We start from the raw sequence: 19,377 nt of genomic DNA, 5'->3' as shown, positions 1-19,377 counted from the left end.
AAGCTTGTTCAATTGGCAGATATTTTCAATAAATGTTAATTAATAGAAAATTTTAAGCTTAAAAATGAGTTCATGCATCTAAAAACAAGCAGAATAATTTGAAAGATTCCATAATAAGATACAGTACGGCAGATAAATTTGCAATAATTAACATTTTCATTCAATTTGCAAAGGAATTATTTTTAATAGCACTGACTGATTTCTCTGCAATTGTTGTTGCAGGACAAATCCACATTTCAGATAATTATTTATGGAATAGATAAATTGGTACAGCTAAATAGGCACTGTACAGGATATACTGTAGGCATGGTATTTAACATTGTAAAAAAAATCATACTGTACATGTTCCTTTCTCCACTTGGAAACATGGGGCTACAGACTTTTGAATTAAACTGTATAATCAACAATCTATCTAAGACACTATTATTTCTAAAGTAACAGCAAATTCATAAAAACTTGTATGGCCTATGCTCCATATAGCCAATGTGTTTCATTTTAAGCAGATTACAAACTTTTCTTATTTAACAAAGAAAAACGTGTAACTCGTTTTTGTTCTTATAGAAAAGGGGACATCTTCAGGGTGGTATCAGGAACTCTCAACACTGTAGCTGATTTTACAGTAACTGATTTATTTCTCACATACAGATGTAGCCATTTTAATTGACTACATTTACATGGTCCCTGCCCGACCCATGCTCGGAACGTGATCCCTCTCAATCATGCAGTGAATGTAGCCTACCTCATTAATGGCCATTTGCGCTGTGCTATTAAATCGGTGTTAAATGTGTTAATGCTGTATATTTCAGCCAGGCAGAGCAGTAACTGCACTGACAGCATTGGAGTAGCATCAGTTTAGTTTTGCTTAAACATTATATTCATCACATATTTTCATCATTTAATCAAAGTTGTCATCTTGGACACGTTTTATGTTCTCACACTCTATCACTACCCTCATGCTTCCAAAATAAATCTCACATGAATTAAAACATAAATTTTCCTTATTTTAGCACCAATATCAGCTAAAAAAATGCATTACGCAGTTATTAATTGTGACATGTTTTTAATAAAGAAAGAAAGAACTTGGCTGGCTACACATGGGTTTTAGTTTCAGTCAGAACAGATAAGGATGGGCTTGTCTCTCGCTTCATTACTCTTTGCAATTGAAAAATTAGAATCATGCAGAAAATAAACAAAACCTGTTCACCTGAAAGCATAAATGATATTTATTTAATAGTAGGTGACACTACCGCTTAGTCACACAAACAACTAGAACATGTCCTACAAACACACACACACACTTTGCTATGCCTGCATTTCCGTCACACATAAAACAGCAAGGCTATTTTATGTGCCACTGACTCAGAGTGTCTTTACTGGAGGAGCCAGCTGAGCTCCGATCCAACTGGTAGTTTTGCGAAATGTCACAGGAAGTCAGACGTTTTAATAAAACATGCTCATAATCTGGTGGAGAGCGGAACATTGTTAATGTTATTTAAAAAAATATATGTATATATGAGGAGCGATGCCTGGGAAATCAGGATCTTTAAAACAGTATTTTTGCATGCATTATATTAAGTAGGTGTTTAGTTGATCTGAAAGTAAGATTGCTTACAAGGTTCAAACTGAGCCAAAGGACTAAGCTGTAGTGTTACACAAGAGTGACAAGAGTACTGGGTATGGAATACTGCAAGTTATTGGTATAATTATCTAATCATTTTTAAATGTCAGCAGCTGAATCTTCTAAATGCTTGGGTGAGTTTTGTTATGTTTCAACAGCTGTTTTACTTATAAAACTGCACAAATCTGTATCTAACACTACTTATTATTTTCAAGCTAAGAGTTAACACCAAATATTGCCTTTTTTAGCTTTTAATCTACTTACTTTTTCTAAAAACGCAGTAATGTAACGCATTAAATTTTAAATGCATGTAATTTGTTTACAGTTACCAATGTCAATAACATTAAGCTTTGTAGTTTTACGTTTAATGTAACGGGTTGATTCTTTTTGCAGGATAGCACCACAGACACACAGACAGAAGGTGAGGTATTTACGGGAAAAGGGGTAGTTTTATTTGGAAAAAATAGGCAAGGTTTAAAAAAACGAAGGAATCTTTTATGCGAAGAAAGCCCAAGATCCTTTAACATTGATTATCGCCAGCCTGCCCCGTCTCTTTGCAAACCTGCAGAAGGGCGGGGCACCTACGCAGGGAGCCTAAGGAGTGAGCGAGGAGCGAAACATGAAGCGCACACCCATCACAGGTGCACGCCGTGACCGACGTTTTAGAAGTAACTCGAAAGGAACGAAATTAGTAATCTGATTACTTTTTACATGTACTAATCAGTAATGTAATCAAATTACAATTTTAAAGTAGTAATTAGTCATTTGTGGTAGATTACTTTTTTTGAGTAACACTGTTTATTACTAATGCTCTTTATAGAAATTTCTTTTATGTATAAGTGTTTTTAAAAGCATCTTTGCTTATGGCAGTTTTTTTTGTACGTTTTTTTTCAACTGCATTTATGAAAATTTTGAACAACAGCCAAAAACACTTTTTCACCTCTTACGATTGCTTTTTGTAGCTACCATTAACTCATGGTGGATATTTAAAAGGTGCACTATTATGCATAATTCACATTTTTGTGAATTATGCACATGCTCTCCACCAGATTATGAGCATGTTTAATACACATTTTTGTGAATTTGGGTCTTCAGAATGTGTTTTTCTGTGTGGACAATTGTTTTTGTATTTAAACAATTGAATTACATTTTCCCCCTAATGTGACCTCACATAAGCAGATCCCCTCCCACCCCCCACCCCGCCTTGTTCTCTGGAGGGCGTGACTCAGGGGTATCTCATATAAATAGACATAGACATGGTGCATTTGTAGAACAATTGAGAACTAAGGTAAGAAAAATTGGATTACCTATGGGGCATTTCAGCTGAGGCATTACCACGCACACAAACCTTGGTGGAGCTCTGACACACACACACACGCAAACACAAACACACTTGGGGGGGGGGGCTCCTTTTAAAGCAATAATAAAATATCGGACCATTAAATCTGACAAATACAATTTGCGGCTGTCTTCATCCATTTTTAAAGTTTTAACTTGTCTGCCTCATGACTCAGTATCTTACATAACGAAATCCATTTGAGAACCTTTGAATTTAAATGGTTTCTTCACGTTACTAACTCATATCTTAGTGATGAATACTTTTATTGTTTTTCTAACACTGTTTTATTTTACAGTTTTAAGATTTTGACTGGCTGCCTACTTAATTCGCAGTGCTATAACTTAAGACCTGTTTCTTTTCTCAACAAAGCAAACTGGATATCACAACGTGTCCTCGTCCGCATGACTGCATCACAGCTATACTAAATCCAACACAACAGCACGATCTTGGGTGTGATATTGCTTTTATACATCATTTCATTGTTCTTTATTTAACCAGTTATATTTGCTCCTCTGACACATATCCTTCTGTAGCTAACGGCAGGGACGGATTACCCTGCTATAGGAACTTTAAAGGGAAATGGGTGCATGGGAGCCTACTTTTAGAAGGCCCTCTTAGGCCCTCCTATTGTGGTCCTGGCTTCTGGCTACCAGGGGGTCCTAGAGAGAATGGGGGCTTTTAGAGGGCCCTCTGATTATGAGGGCCCTACTAGGAGGCCCTAGGGAGGAGGGTGTAGTGTACCTTTAAAGGTGCATCTGATTACAAGGGCCCCTACCATGGGGCCCCTGGCTTCTGGGGGGAGGGGAGGGGGCGTGTTAACAGCCTTACAGAAGGCCCTCTGAGCGGTAGGGAGAGGTAGCATGGTGGGATGGAGGCGGTTAACCTGCCCGCTGGGTGGCCCCCAGACCAGCGTAGCAGTGTAAGAGTTTGACCAGTGTAATCACTCCCAGGGCTGTAGTGAAGGCTAAACGCAAGTAAACACGGTTTACCCACCTCTGAAATTTCTGAATTCGTAGTTCACCCACCTCTTATTTTACCACTACACCCCTGATCACTCCGTTCTGTACGGGAATATGGTACACAGGTCGATTCTGGCATGGTTTAGCTGGCACGGTACACATGTAGTGTGATCACTAACCGTGCCCTAACATGGCTCTCACTGTACGTTCACACCAGGACAGACCAAAGCGAACATCTCCAAGATCGTTGAAGAAGCTTCGTTGTTGAATTTGCTTTATTCACTTTGTTTGCTCATTGGAATGTTTGATTTAGCCTATTACCATGGGGCGTTGGTAAATTTATATATTAGAATTGGTTTTCACCGAACCGTGTCATAACTCATTACATAAGGTTACCTGACTTTTAACTTCTCTTTTTCACTCTGGTCGCCCAATTCGCTTCGCTGCCAGTGAATTTGCTTTGTTCAGCCAATTCGCCGTCTCTCCATAGAGAAATAATGACTTTCGTCACTCTGGTCTCTTCTGATGTAATAATAATAATATTATGTCAATAATAAATATTTGAATTAATTCGAGAAAGTTGGTGTTAATAACAATCTACAATCGCAAATTTAAACTGATAAAGACTTCCAGGAGCCGGCAAGAAGACAAAAGGATCACATAGCTAACGACAACATTAACTGTAGCTACGAAGTTTTAAGGTAGGACGATAGGTTTCATTTATTATTTGCCCACCGTGGCTCTAGTTGGCAAGAAATTCACAGCACATATTATTTTGACCGCATCATATTTCTTGTTGGGTCTATTTGTTGCACCTTATACCATCGTTAGATTTATACATGTCAACTTGCATCTGGCAAGCTAACGCCCGGCCACCGCTCAACTACATGAGTGCACTTCTCCACAACATTCTGACAACCCACGTGTAAACCTGTTGTTTATCTAAGTTGTTGTTTATTAAATATGACATGGGTGGGTAGTATTTGTGAGTTCGCTTACTTTACCATTTCATTCTATTGGTGTCCTTGAATTTATTTGTTCCTGGCCCTGCGCATGATATGACTGCCCCCTAGCTACGAGGATGTAATTGTCTTCTTTGGAAAAGCTGCAAAGCAACAATTGCAGATTATACCAGGTACATGGCATTTTGGTTCACTTTTAAAGACATTTCCATGTCTATTTCGAACTAGCACATTCTGGATAATTCAAACAAATAATGTTTGTTATGGTACGATCTGGTTGTGCTATGTTGCTACCTGTCTCTATAAACAGAGATGGGTAACCTGGTGCTAACATTAACGTGAGGTAATGGCATTAGGGTGTACTGATTATAATTTGAGATCCAACTTACTGTATCAACTTAAGCCATCTTCTTTTCACTTTTTAGCACTCGCGAATGTTTTGCCCAGGGGCCCACACAACCCATAATCCGTCCCTGGCTAGTGGCGCTAACTTACTGTAAATGCTGGAGCTAGCAACTGACAGTTAGCGACCAACAGTTAGTGTAATTAACAGGGGCGAAAGTAATTAGACATTTTTTACTGGTAATATGTTGCCAAAAAATGAGGAGACAGGTTTGGACAGGTTTGAGAAACTTATAAGATTTACTTTATGCTTCCGTGCCTTAGTATAACAGCTCATTTAACTTACGTGTTAAACGTCTGGTTTAAATCTTAAATAGCATTAAATGGAAAGCTAGTGCGCTATGTAGGATGCAAGTTAGAATCCCTTGTTCCACATACGATGTAGAGTCCTTGATCAGAGGTTAGCAAGAGAATTGGGACACAGACGTGTGTTAAAAGCTATAGTAGATACTGTAGCTTTATACCTTGCATTGACTGTGGTCAAAACAAAAGGTCAGAACCATTTCAAAATGACTCAGAAGCAATTACCAAGGAGTGAAGTGATACATACTATATAGTTAAAGGTCCCAGTGTTGTTATGATTTATATCTTCACTCATGGAATGCCTTTTATCCAATCAAATTACTCATGATTGACATTTTTATTTTTAAAGGTTTTGCTTCCTAAACAACTTTTCTTGATTATAATAAACTTCTTCATACTAAACATAAATGTAATTTCAGAATGTCCATATCTTGCAGGAATTAAGAGAAACACTAGACTAACTTTTATTAATATATAACACAGCATATATGTTAGCATAATTTAGCATAGTGTTCAATAGCATAATGTTCCCATAGGGTCAAAAGGGCTGAAAGGGTTTTGCTGCTGATTTTCATCTTTGCTCATCTAGTTCATCTAGTTTTCACCGTATTCGCAACTGATGGCGCCTACATTTTCTGGAAAGTGTGAATGCACAAAAAAGAAATCTTATTTGATACTGTCTCTTGCACTTTGTGGTATATATAAGAGTTTTTTTAACCAGCAGAATGTAGTTTGGTGCTCAGGAATTCCCGAGAAAATTCACAATGATATCCCTGAATGCTTTTCAGCTGATTCTTTGGCTCCACTGAAAGATCTTGGAACGGCTTGTCTTTGATGATCTGATTTCTAGAAGAAAAACGTCTTCCTTAACTTTGGCAACAGTTATTCTTGTAAACATCTCTAATAACAAAAATCTTCACCCTCTGATTTTCTGTCCTAGGCCAAAATTCTTTTGGAGTGCCTATTTCTTTTTATTGTAATGCAACTCATGGCTGGCATGGCTGTCCCATTCACAAATTTTACATTACTTCGTGTATACGAGTTGCATTCCAAGCAGCAGACACACTATTTTTAGAGCTCCACAGATTTTTCGGGTGTACTTGGCATTCTGGCGCTTCAACTACAGTTCCATGTTTTTTATGTGGTCTTATATGACAGCCTCAATGTTTGACATTAATGTCCAACTTGTACAAGTTCCACGAATGTTACACAACAGGAATACACGTAGCCCTTAAAACTAGAAGTCTGACTGAAAGTATTTTTTGCATTACTATGTTTTGTCTGTACATTAATCAGAACTCAATTTTTCAATGACATCTTTACATTTCATACATTGTAGGACCCAAAACCAAATTTGAGATTTTTTTTTTGTCTGTATGTCTATCTGTACATATGTCTGTCCAGCCATCAGTTCGTCACAGCATCAAGCAAAACTGGCAGACAAAACTTAATGACACTTTGCCAGTCTTTTGGTATTTGCCTGAACTTAAACCTGCACCATAAATGAAATCAAAATGTTGAAAAGAAGGGATGTTATGAGCAGTTATGTGGCAGATTATAAACCCCAAATTTGGACAGCATACTGTGCATTCGTCAAACTGTGGGCAAGTCTTAAATTGACAACTGGACAATATTTAATTAAACTTTTGTAGTACTTGAACATCTGCCTGAAGTTTATTTTGCACTGTAAGTGAAATCAAAATGATGAGTAAAAGCAATGTTAAGAACAGTTACGTGCCAATTTAATAATTTAAGGTTAAGAAAAAAAAATTAAAGCTGCTCAACTTATGGTAAAAAGGGTTACAAGTTTCTGCACTCTTTCTCTGGTTGCAGGAATTTTCTACAAAACAGTTAATTTTTTTGCAACAACGCAAAAAACATTTAAGAAAGACCGACGAAAGAATGTCAATGGATTATCACAGGAAAAAAAAATAGCTACAAGGGTGCTTCATACTGTATATACTGTATAAAACTATATGAACCTGTTCAAACCTGATCAGGTTAATTCTTTCTCAGCCATCGTAAATTACCGAAAGCAACACCTTCAAAACACAGCAGGGAACTACAGAACATGATGGATGACAGCTGTAGTTAGTATTTGTTTTCTTTTATACAATTAATAGACAGCCGCGCTCGCATTATGCTGCACATGTCGACGCTGATGAGAAAGATGTAGTCCTTTGTTTTTGGCATGATTAATAGGATGCCATTTTGCATGATAGGTTAGACACATTTTGCATAAAAAACAAATAAAAATGTGCACACTTATACATAAACTGTTGTATACACGTTTTAAAAAGAGGAAGGAAAACAATTTGAAATTCTAAAATTAGGGGCAAAAAAAATATTAATAAAAGAAAAATTATTAATTACAGACAAAAATAAACTTAAGCCATGCAGTGATGATATTACATAATTTCCTTAAATATAGAGGGTTACTAATGTTTTATGATGCCTTAAAAAAATGGGTTCATAGGTCTGTGGATGGCTGACCATCCAAACCCATACAGTATAGTGTTTTTCAGCAAATTGATGCTTCAAGGTTAGAAGTAGACGAGCATTAAAAAATAGGCAACCTGTGAGAAAAGTAAAATTATTAATAAGACAACAGAGACTTACTTTGCAAGCTGGGCAGGTTGGCATCCTCAGGTTTGGTTTTAAGCAGGTGAGGCAGCCGTGTGTATCTGTAGCCAAAACCACAGCCCTGTAAAAGAACAGAGTGCAACTAGTGAGCTCTAAAACATGCTAAACATAATTATATATTCACCTTAGTTAGCCTGCTTTTTCCTTGCTCATGCCATGCTGGACCAGGATCTAGTAGCTACATTACCCTGGCTAGGCGGCAAGTCACATTCTACTGTAGCTACTAGTACAACGGTCAAAAATTAGTTGTGCACTGACTATAGAATTTATTTAAATAAAAATAAATTAGAAAAATCAAATAAATCATTTTTTGACATAATCTCTTTTACAGTACAATTAGTCCATCCATCCGTCAACAAGATTTTGTATTCCCTCATTAAAAATGTTTTATGCTGAGCTGCGAGCCACAAATGCCCCATTGTTCTCACTTCTTCATCAGGAAAGAATCTTCATCAGCCTCGTATGGCTAATTTTAGGGAATTAGGACTACAGGAGGATGCTTTAACACCTCAAAACTATTTATTTTTAAGTATTGACAGTGGGAGCAGACTTATGTGGACATGCATCGTCATGTAAGATCACCACACCGACCACAAAGTTTAGGTTTCAGAACATTATTATTATTTTCCTGATAATTTTCCAATACTGGAGCTTGAGAATCCCAGAAAACTCCAAGCATCAGTTTTTCAGTTGATGGTTGACTTTTGAACTTTTTCTCTGTCTGCAATGGTGGATGTTTCCATTCCATACAGAAACTTTCACCTTCCTTATATTATCGGTCCAAAAAAATAATCTGTGCATGCTGTTCTTTTTTTTATGCAAATCACAAGTGGTGCGTCCATTTTTGCATCCTCTGCAGGTACAAATGAACTGATGTAACACAGTAGCATTGACTGGGAAGACAGCAGCCTTGAACGGAAAGTGCTGAAAAAAATGCAGCCAACAAAAATTTTTATATTATATTTTTTTTTAAATCAAGGTTTTGTGTGTGTAACACCATGTACGAAAAAAAGTAAAGATTACTTTTAACATGGAGAAAATGACATTCAATTAATTTTATTGGTTAAAAATAATTGCTTTTTATTGTTTAATGCTCAAGTGTATTTAAACATTTACATAAACTCTAATATTGCACAATAAAGAAGACCGGTAGCTCATCCAGATTAAAAATGCATCATGTAAACACTAGGGATGAGAATCACCAGGGAACACCTGATACAATATCATCACGACATCTATGTGCCAGTTGGACTTTTATAGTGATTCAATAGTGATTCTATGCATCACGATTTTATAAATCCAGATTCAGTATAAATCTTTATTCTGATTTTGTTGCTGTTCTAAAACCAAACATCACGAATAAATCTCTCCTACTAGGATTATAGAAGAATATCATCATTTACCACCTCAAATGCAAATATATATAAATTAAAAATCAATAAAACATTTTTTTTTTTTTAAAGGATTTTGGAGGGTAGTGTGGCGATACAGGAGTTACAGTACCACACAAAAGAATCATGATACATAATGGATCCCCCCAAAATCTCTGGTAATCTTCCCAATCAGTCCGATCGGAGTGGAATTTTAATTACAAACGATAATCTGTTCAATTGTTAAATATAAGCAATTTAAACATTTAATCTGATATTTCTCTCTCGTCAGAATAAATGTGATTTTTCAGCACGATGGCACCATGTGGGGGTAACATTAGGGGGCGTAATAAGTTTCCAAGAACAACATTAACCTGATCAGTAAACTCTATGAGAACAGACAGCTCTCTCCCACTTGTCTATACTTGACTTGGCTTGCATTTCACCAAAGCATTTAACCAAACACCATGAATTCTTGTAACCAATCCTGATGCAGAAAGTGGGATTTTTTATCCAAAAAGATGTGAAACTTTCTTCTGTTATATTTCCAGGAGATTAAATGTGTCCCAGAAGGCAGAATCTAATTAAATTTATTTCTATGAGCATGAAAAACACCCTTATTATAAGATCAGGGTCCATGAAAACAGGGTAATGGTAGCTTAGTGGTTAGCACAGCCACCTTGCAACTCCAGGTCCCGGGATGGAGTTTGCATAGTCTCCTTGTGCTGGGTTTCCTCCAGGTACTTCGGTTTTCTCCCACAGTCCAAATACAAGCAAATTAGGCTAACTAGCGTTCTTAAATTGCCTGAATGAGTGTGTGAGGGTGCATAAGTTCTGTATGTGCCTGAGATTAATTGGCACCCTGAGATAGGCCTGGGATAAGTGCTTAAAGTTTGACTCTCAAATTAAAATGATTTCAAACCGAATGGAAAAATATTGGTAATAGAAATGTAGCCGATTTACTGTTAGCTGGATCCTTCCACTTTAAATTGAGGAATATATAAAGCATCATCTATACTTTTTTATCCCAGTTGTCATCAGATCATTTGATCCGCAAGATCTGGCACAAGATCTGGATGCCCTTCCTGTCGCAACCTTCCAATTTTCTAACCAAGGACCAAACAGTAATGAGCCTTCAGTCAGCAACCCGGGGTCTCAACCACATGAGCCATCACTGCCGTGTACTGATCTAACATTATCTACAATTCTTCAGTACTTCTGTCCATTGACTCTATGGAATGTATTTTCTAAAGCAGAGCACCCATAATACTGCAGATTTTATTTCAGGACTTTCAAATGTAAATTCTTTAAACATTCAACAGCCCAAATAAAAGATTTCTCTTGCAGTGATTTTTTTTCCTAACATAAAAGTGTGCTCGGTTTTTTGAGAGCTAAGGGCAGCAGGGACTCAACAATACAGTTGCATCCGACTGCATCACCTTTTTCACAGGACATAATGGGTTATGAATTACAGAGAACTCAGAGAAGACAAAAGAAAGAAAGAGAGATGAGAAAGAGGAAGAACAGAGACATGGGAACAAAAGGTGAATGTATAGAGAAAGATAAAGAAAAAAGGAATGAAGAAAATGGTAATGGGAGACATGGGGAGAGATGGAGTTGTAGACATGGATGCGGATAAAAGAGAAGGGAAGGAATGAGGGGGGAGCGAAGAGGAAGGAGGTATAAGGAAATTAAAGGATTGTAAAGAAGGATAAGGAAGAACATATGAAGGAGAATAAGATGAGGAAAAATGGTGATGAAAAAGGAAGAAGGAATAATAAAGGGATAAGGAAAATGGAATGCAGCAAAAAAACTGCAAAAATAAAAGGGAGAGATGAGGCAAAGGGAGAAGAAAGGCAACAGGATGGCCAAGGATGGATATGAAAAGAAGAATAATCAGAAAGGGATCTCACCCTCCACAAGCGGACGAGGATCCAGTTAGTCTGAGCCCAGGGTCGCTGTTCGTATGGCGCCAACAGGTTCCTCATCATAGCCACCCGCCTAAACAAAGGTCAAAGGTCATTTGTATATTACATGTATATCCCTGGTAATTACAAAGAGGCTAGTGATAGTTGAATTAAAATGTTGTCACTTAAAACTTTGAAACCTTACAGGTTTATTTAAAGCCATCAAAAAAAAAAAACACAGACTTATTAGACAGCAAGACATCAAGGCATTACAGCCTTCAGTTTCGAATGCCACAAGAATCTCTGCATGTCACAATCGAAGAAGACATTTCCCTAAATGCCAAATTCACTCCTCACGCATTAATTTGAGATCCTCAGCAGGATAATGTAGAAAGCAGCTAGCACCATGTTGGAGAATCTCTGCTTTAATAGGTTCTGCAGGTGAGCTGTGTATGTGTGTGCACTGTGTATGCGTGTGCCCCTGAGGGGATTATGGGTAATGTACTCACTGCTCCTCGGGGATCCTCTCCACAGCTCTGAGTGAATGCGGGTAGCAGACGTAGCTTGCCAGAGCCTGCATCAGTGAATCTTTAATATCTACAGAGACAAAGAAAGACCACAAGATTAGCACAAAAACATGCATTTCCACCTATATACAGTCATAAAAAGCATATTATTGCAATTATATGGTCACTTCTCTGTTCCCGGGGGTAAGCAAAAGTTTGAAATTAGGACAATCTTCAAAGGCCACTGCTGCAAAATTAAATAAACCTTAGAATATTTTTAATTGTAGTCCAGACCTAGTGTTTCTAGCTAAACTAATAACTTCATAAACTTTTATAATAAATTAAGTTTAAACCCATTATAAAAGACGCTACTGATTAAGATATGTGCATGTTGCACTTCAGTGTGAATATGGACTTTGCTGAAAACACAAAAGCTCAAGAAAGAACAGGAAATTAAATCAATACCATCAATAATGGACAGATCAAAAAATACATTACATCCAGAGATCCAAGTATAAAAGCGCTACGGTATCTAATTCCACATCTATTAACATTCATATCTGGTCACACACGACCACATCATTCCAAATAGCTCCAGAGATCAATTTTCTCCCCTTCATTGACATCAACCCAACTTGCTGACGCTTGTTTATGGCACGTGAAAATGAGAAAACAGATCTGCTACTGCAGTACAAATGATGTAGTACAAATAAAGTGGACAAATAGACATGCGCACCAGCAAAACATTTCATTTAATTAATTATGTAAAAAAAGTAAACAAGCAAGTACGTAAATACATTATATGATTTTTTTTTCATAGTTTGCAAACACCCAATTATCATCCCAATATGTACTTCCCACCTGTTCTTCCCCAAACTGTTGCCACAAAGTTGGAAGCTCATAACCATGTAAAATGCCTCTGTATTACATTTACATTTAGGCAATTGGCAGACGCTCTTATCCAGAGCGACTTACATTCCTTTCTCATTACACATCTGAGCAGTTGAGGGTTAAGGGCCTTGCTCAAGGGCCCAACAGTGGCAACTTAGTGGTTGTGGGGTTTGAACCAGTGATCTTCCGAACCGTAGTCCAACGCCTTAACCACTGAGCTACCTCTGTATGCTTTATAGCTCATTGTGCAAAACTCCAAGAGCTCCAAGAAGACACGATTTGAGATTAATTGAAACACAGGCTGCACCTCAGACCTCCATAACAAGCATAATTCTGTCTGAATGGTACAGTAAACCCTTACAGTCACATTGGTTATGTGTTCACATATTTTTGTCCATACTGTATAGGGTGAGAAAAGAAAGAAAACAAGTTAAAAAGCAAATTAAAAACATAAGGAAGTGAGTAAGGAAAGTAAGTAATAAGAAGTAATACATAAAATATATAAAATACATAAAGTAAGCAAATAAGTAAGTCAATAGAAAAAGGATGCAAAGAATGCTTTGTAAAAAAAGGAAATAGGTAAAGTAAGGGAGGAAAGGAAGTAAGGAAAGTCAGGAAAATATATAGAAAAATAAGTAACTAAAAAAGTAAGAAAGCAAGGTGAGGTAGTAAAACAAGTAAAAAAGTAGCTAAACTAAGTAGGATACGTAACTGAAAAAAATAAGAAAAGTAACTAAAGTAAGAACAGAAAGTAACTAATGAAAGCAAGGAATGTAACTAGTAAATAATACTAAAGTAATATAGTCAAATAGTAATGAATAGTAAAGTAAATATGGAAAGTAACTAAACTAAGTTATTTTATTGTTATTTTAATATCTAATTCTCAGGTTTCTTTGATATTCATATCTGTTTATTAGCCATCAGTCAAAAATGACAACCAATATTTTGTTTTCTAACATTAGCTAAATTTTTAGATAATCTAGTAGACCAGGGGGCTAATGCTATCTCACATTTGTCAGAGAACAGCACAACTGGAGTTTTATACACTGACCCAATGATTTACATTTCTATGTTCTAACAATTTGAACTATGAACTACAGTTGCTAGGCATTTAACCAAATATATTTGGTTAAATATATAGTATATGGTATATATTATGTATTTAAATTAGCTGCTGCTAATATATAATCTGAACATATTTGTCAGACACAAGGACACAAAGTGGTTAATTTCTTATTTGCAATAAGCTCCATTTTGAAGTACAAACACTATTCCAAAAAGGATAAAAAGAGCTTCTCAGAGTGGCAGTGTCTCTTATAAGCCAAAATGGGCAGAGAATCACCAATTTCCCCAATGCTGCGACGAAAAATATTTTGGCGCCATTTCAGAAAGAGTTTCTCAGAGAACAATTGCAAAGAGATTGAAGTTATCATCATGTACAGTGCATAATATCATCCAAAGATTCAGAGAATCTGGAACAATCTTTGTGCATTAGGAAAGACCATACTGAATGCCTGTGATCTTCAGGCCCTTATAAGGCACTACATCACATGCAAGAATGCTACTGTAATGGAAATCACAACATGGGCTCAGGAACAGTTCCAGAAAATATTGTTAGTGAACATAATCCACCGTGCCATTTGCAGCTGCCAGCTAAAACTCTAGAGGTCAAAAAAGATGGTATGGGGTTGCATGAGTGCGTGTGGCATGGGCAGCTTACACATCTGGAAAGGCACCATCAATGCTGACAGGTATAGCCAAGTTCTAGAACAACATATGCTCCCATCCAGATCCAGTCGCCTCTTTCAGGGAAGACCTTGCAATTTCCAACATGACAATGCCAGACCACATACTGCATCAATTACAACATCATGGCTGCGTAGGAAAAGAATCCGGGTGCTAAAATGGCCAGCCTGCAGTCCAGATCTCTCACCCCATACAAAACATTTGGAGGTTCCTCATAAAGAGGAAGATGCAACAAAGAAGACCTAAGACAGTTGAACAACTAGAAGCCTGTATTAGACAAGAATGGGACATTCCTATTCCTAAACTTGAGTAACTTGTCTCCTCAGTGGCACTTGTCCCAAGTTTTTTGAAAAAAAATTTTTTTTCCTTAAAATGATACATTTTCCCAGTTCAAACAGTTAATATGTCACCTGTGTTGTATTCTGAATAAAATACTGGAATTTGAACATCCACACTTCCACATCATTGCATTCTGTTTTTATTCACAATTTGTACAGTGTCCCAACTTTTTGGGAATCGGGTTTGTAAATTACTAGTTCATATCATACCATATTTTCCGGTTTCTAAGATTTGTCCAGTGTAAGTTTTTTTTTTTTTTTTTTTTTTTTTAAGTGTTTTTAAACAAAGGGTAGGATGAAAAAATTCTCAACTGTGTTGAAAGGTCAAGAAGATAAAGTATTTTTCAACCAACCTTTTTTCTGAAATTTTATATTTTTTTACATTTCACCTTCTACAATCTATTGGCAATTGCGCAAATCACATTTATTCTCTTAGATGTGATTGCTGGCTACAGAAGTCCAAATGGCCTTCCCAGAATTACAGGAATTCAAGCAAACTGTTTCACATCGCCCGAGAGAAAATCTTCATATGAAGAATTCATCCGCATGACAAATTGGCCCCAAGGAGCACAGTCTATATTAGATTTTTTTTTTTTTTTATTCCAATTAAAATAGCTGCCTAACGGATTACCCGGACATTTTTGGCTCAGGTTCCTTTTGTACCCTTCGGTGTAGGTAATGAAAATAGATAGGACATTAGGAGAGATAGATAGGGGTATTGGAAGGAAAAGGAGGGAAAGAGGGAGGGAGGAAAGGGGAGAGGGAGAGAGAACTAGAGCGAGAAAGGGAGAAAATGAGGTGAAGGTGATGATCATGATAAGCAATGATGAGAGAAGGACGTGAGGAAAAAGAGAACAATCTTGAAAAAGCTTGTACATTAACTTAAGTATGAAAGAGCTTATGGGTGAGTGCAGAGCAGAACTCTAATTCAATATTTGCTACATAAATCATAATGGGTCTGCTTTTATTACACCCGAGTGTGGGCTACAATGATGTAATGAACTGGGCCCTAACGGAGGTTAGGAAATATATAGGGTTTTCAGAAGGGAAAATGCATATACACACACCCATACAACCACCTACAGATAAGCATCTCTGTTTTAAAATCTTTTTCCCTGAGCATAACTCTGATCTAATGTCTACCGCAGTGCAATGGCTTTACCTGTGCCCACGATGCGCGGGTCTGCAAAGTGCTTAGCGAGGATAGCAGCGAGCTGAGTGAGCGTGTCCTCATAACCTGTACGACAAACACAGACTTAATAAATAAAAGTGAAGTCAAAAGTACATTCAAACAGAAACGTACTAGAAGCTTGTCCACCGTGTTCATATCTCTCTGAACTGTAAAACTCCCACACGAATGCTGAGGGCGCTAATAATAAACAATTCCTATGCATGTAATGCATTAAGCCTAAGCGATTATTTACAGAAGAGCACGTGTCAGGGGATTTAAATCTTTAGCTAGCATCACTGTGCAAGTCCTCTCCGAGCTGTTTAGCGTGTTTATACCTGGAAGCTCCTCCATACTGTTGGAAGGGCTGAAATAGTTCTTAAGAGCGCTGTAGCTATTCATGGCCACGTTGAGGTAGAACTCAGGGGTGAAGGCGAACAAAGAGCCTGTGTTGTCGGTGTGCTCGATGGTGCGGATGCACACGCGCAAGAGCCAGTAGACATCCAACATCTTCTCCTAAAAAACACAGACTTAAGGTTTTTAAAGAAGAATTAAAGCAACCTCTTAAATTTAAATTACAATTGCCTAACCCTACTTTACACATTGATCAAATCCCAAATATCTTCCTATTATCCTCTTCCTTAATTTATTACTACTACTTCTACTACTACTAATTATAATAATGATAATAATATGTCTTTGCAGAGCATAAAAGTTGGAGGACATGGTTTTTACTATTAAACATGTTAATATGCTAAATATTATATGCTAATTAATCAAAAATAAAGCATATAAAGCGAAAAAATTGGGGTGGATTTTGTTAAAGGGGCAAATTTTTATGAACAGTTATAAAATAATTATATTTTTTGGCTATTTGTTGATGTGTTGAGCTTGATGCGTTGGGTGTACAGGGCCCTGTAAAGTTTACAGGGGAACTGTGCACATAATTATTCACCAACTCCACTTGCTCAGATGGGAGTTAGTGCCACATCTCCTGTACAGACCTGACCTTGCATCAAGACATTTCCACATGTTTGGGCCATTAAAGGAGTTCCTGGGAGACATGAGGGAATATAAGACATGAAGCAGGCATTTCGATCAAGGCTTCAGTGTACTGAGAAAACTTTCTACCATTGATGGTATCCAAGCAGTAGTGAAACACTAGGATAAGTGCATTAGTGTGGCAGGGAATAAAATAGAAAAATAGAGGGAGGTTTTTCCTTTCAAAATTGCGTTCTTTTAGTCTACACAATAAAAGCTCCTTTGACTTGAACGCCCAAGATACATACAAGTACATTAAGCCAATTCTTGTCATGATGGATGCAAAAATATTATTACAATTTAAAAGCTGCAAGTCATTAAACCGGGAAAAAAAAACTCAGCTGCCTCAAGAGGCATGAAGTATCATTTTTACAAATACATCTGAATCGAAATCCGATCACAACACTTCTAAACACACACTACAAGGTATTTAGAGGCCAGTATACAAATCCCTACTTGTTCCCTTCCACACACACATTACTGAAAAATCTGTTCTGGCGTGTTGCTGATTACATTGCACACCTTGACTGCCAGCTTCCTGGAGGCTTTGCGGTATAACAACTGACAAGCGCTGTTTATTTCAGAGCTGCAGCTTAAATGTCTCCCTTTCTTTATAGGACAAATTAAAGTGTCTACCTCAGCAAAAAAAAAAAAGTGTAAAGTTTTAGAGAACATCAATAAAATTAGCCCAGGTCAGAAAGACGAGTGGCAGCCTGATCTCCTGATGGAGCAAATGGATCAGTCACTATAAAAATTTGTCCTTGTAAATAGTTTTAGAACACTGAAAATGATCTCGCTCCCTCTCTCTCTCTCTCTCCCTCTCTCTCTCGCTGCTGTACCTTGGAGTAAATGGTGGCGTTGATCCAGGCCAACCTGCGGCTCAGGTGGTTGAGCTTCTCAGCAAACACTTTCTGGCTCTTTTGCAGCTCCTCCAGGATGTCCGCTCTCTGCACACAGCATTTTAGAGTGTCCCTAACTGTGTCAGTCAAAACCATATAATTCTGTGTACCTGCCTGGGAAAACCTTTCACAATGTGACACTGAGATATTAAAGTGCAGGAAAGTCTGTAGTTTTCAGGCAATATGTTTCTGAACCCCTGTCAAATCAACAACACTGAATTTCTGGACAAACTCATGTACATAGTATTCAGCAAATCCCGTAGTCTTACTCTTCCTGGACATCGTGCGATCTTCTCGTCTGTGTCTTTCAGAGCGACGGCGTACTCATGCACGTCATCCGACACGACCACCATCTGCAAAAGAAACACAGTAATCATTCCTGGCTCCAAGCCTTCCTTAAACTCCCTAGATACAAACTCTTCAAGTCACCATTAACAAGCTGGAGGTTCTCTGGCTGAAGTAATTTGGCAGAATGAAAAGGTCAAAGGGTCACAGAAAGCAAAGGGAAAGTAATACTAACACTAAATTCGGCAATCTACGTTGTGATCAGAAAATAACGAGGTAATAAAAAAGATGCATTGCTTTGCCATAGGAAGTTCGGTCAAAATGTCTGAAAAAAGACACTTATACTTATTTAAATGCTAAAATCTTTAAACGTGAACTTCGCTTAAGATATTTCAGATAAAAAATCTTTGCCCCTGTGAATAAGGAAAAATGATTCCTGTTGAATCAGTAGTGGAAATCAGGAAATAGTCCAAACACGTCTGAGTCAAGCACTTCAACATAATGCTGCCTGATTATGTCCTGTCACAGATTCTTTAAGGCAGTGCATATGTATATGTATAAAATGTCTTACATATCCCATAATCCTGTGCATCCATATTATAATACTGCTCTAAGAACTTCAGCACCATGAACGTCTGTAACTTCAGCACCATGGACAGTTCCAGGCATGCGCACACTCGTGTCCTCAACATGTAACTTTTTGTGCTGATGTAGTTAGTCATGAGAAAAGTGAGGGATCAGGGATCAGGCTACACCGGAGGAGCTTGTGAATGATCTGCCGGCAGTTGGGACCACAGTCATTAAGCAAACCATTGGTAACACAATACGCTGATATGGATTGAAATCCTTCAGTGCTGCGAGCTCCCTCTCCTCAATTGCAAATTCACATGTGCATGTGTGCCACTGAACAGAAGATTGTTCAAAATGCTGTGGTCAGATTAGACTAAAATTGAGCTCTTTGGCATTAACTCAAGTCACCATGTTTGGAGGAGGAAAAATG

The 19,377-nt window shown here is 37.5% G+C and overlaps 1 protein-coding gene across 2 annotated transcripts in view; it reads right to left on the bottom strand.

Annotated features, from left to right (window-relative positions):
- LOC128511281 (E3 ubiquitin-protein ligase RNF123) overlaps positions 1-19,377 on the bottom strand; it is a 151,891-nt gene that overhangs the window by 98,831 nt on the left and 33,683 nt on the right. For both annotated transcript variants that reach the window (XM_053484058.1, XM_053484057.1), the window contains 7 exons: positions 18,362-18,445; positions 18,033-18,140; positions 16,491-16,668; positions 16,147-16,221; positions 12,013-12,100; positions 11,510-11,597; positions 8,203-8,287 (listed from right to left, as the gene is read on the bottom strand). In XM_053484058.1, the coding sequence (XP_053340033.1) occupies positions 8,203-8,287; positions 11,510-11,597; positions 12,013-12,100; positions 16,147-16,221; positions 16,491-16,668; positions 18,033-18,140; positions 18,362-18,445 (706 nt within the window). The remainder of the gene's footprint in view (positions 1-8,202; positions 8,288-11,509; positions 11,598-12,012; positions 12,101-16,146; positions 16,222-16,490; positions 16,669-18,032; positions 18,141-18,361; positions 18,446-19,377) is intronic.

Source organism: Clarias gariepinus, chromosome 23 (genome assembly GCF_024256425.1).
Source record: "Clarias gariepinus isolate MV-2021 ecotype Netherlands chromosome 23, CGAR_prim_01v2, whole genome shotgun sequence".
NCBI classification, from domain to species: Eukaryota; Metazoa; Chordata; class Actinopteri; order Siluriformes; family Clariidae; genus Clarias; species Clarias gariepinus.
The sequence above is the reverse complement of the archived record's forward strand: the minus strand, read 5'-3'. Positions and strand labels throughout refer to the sequence as shown.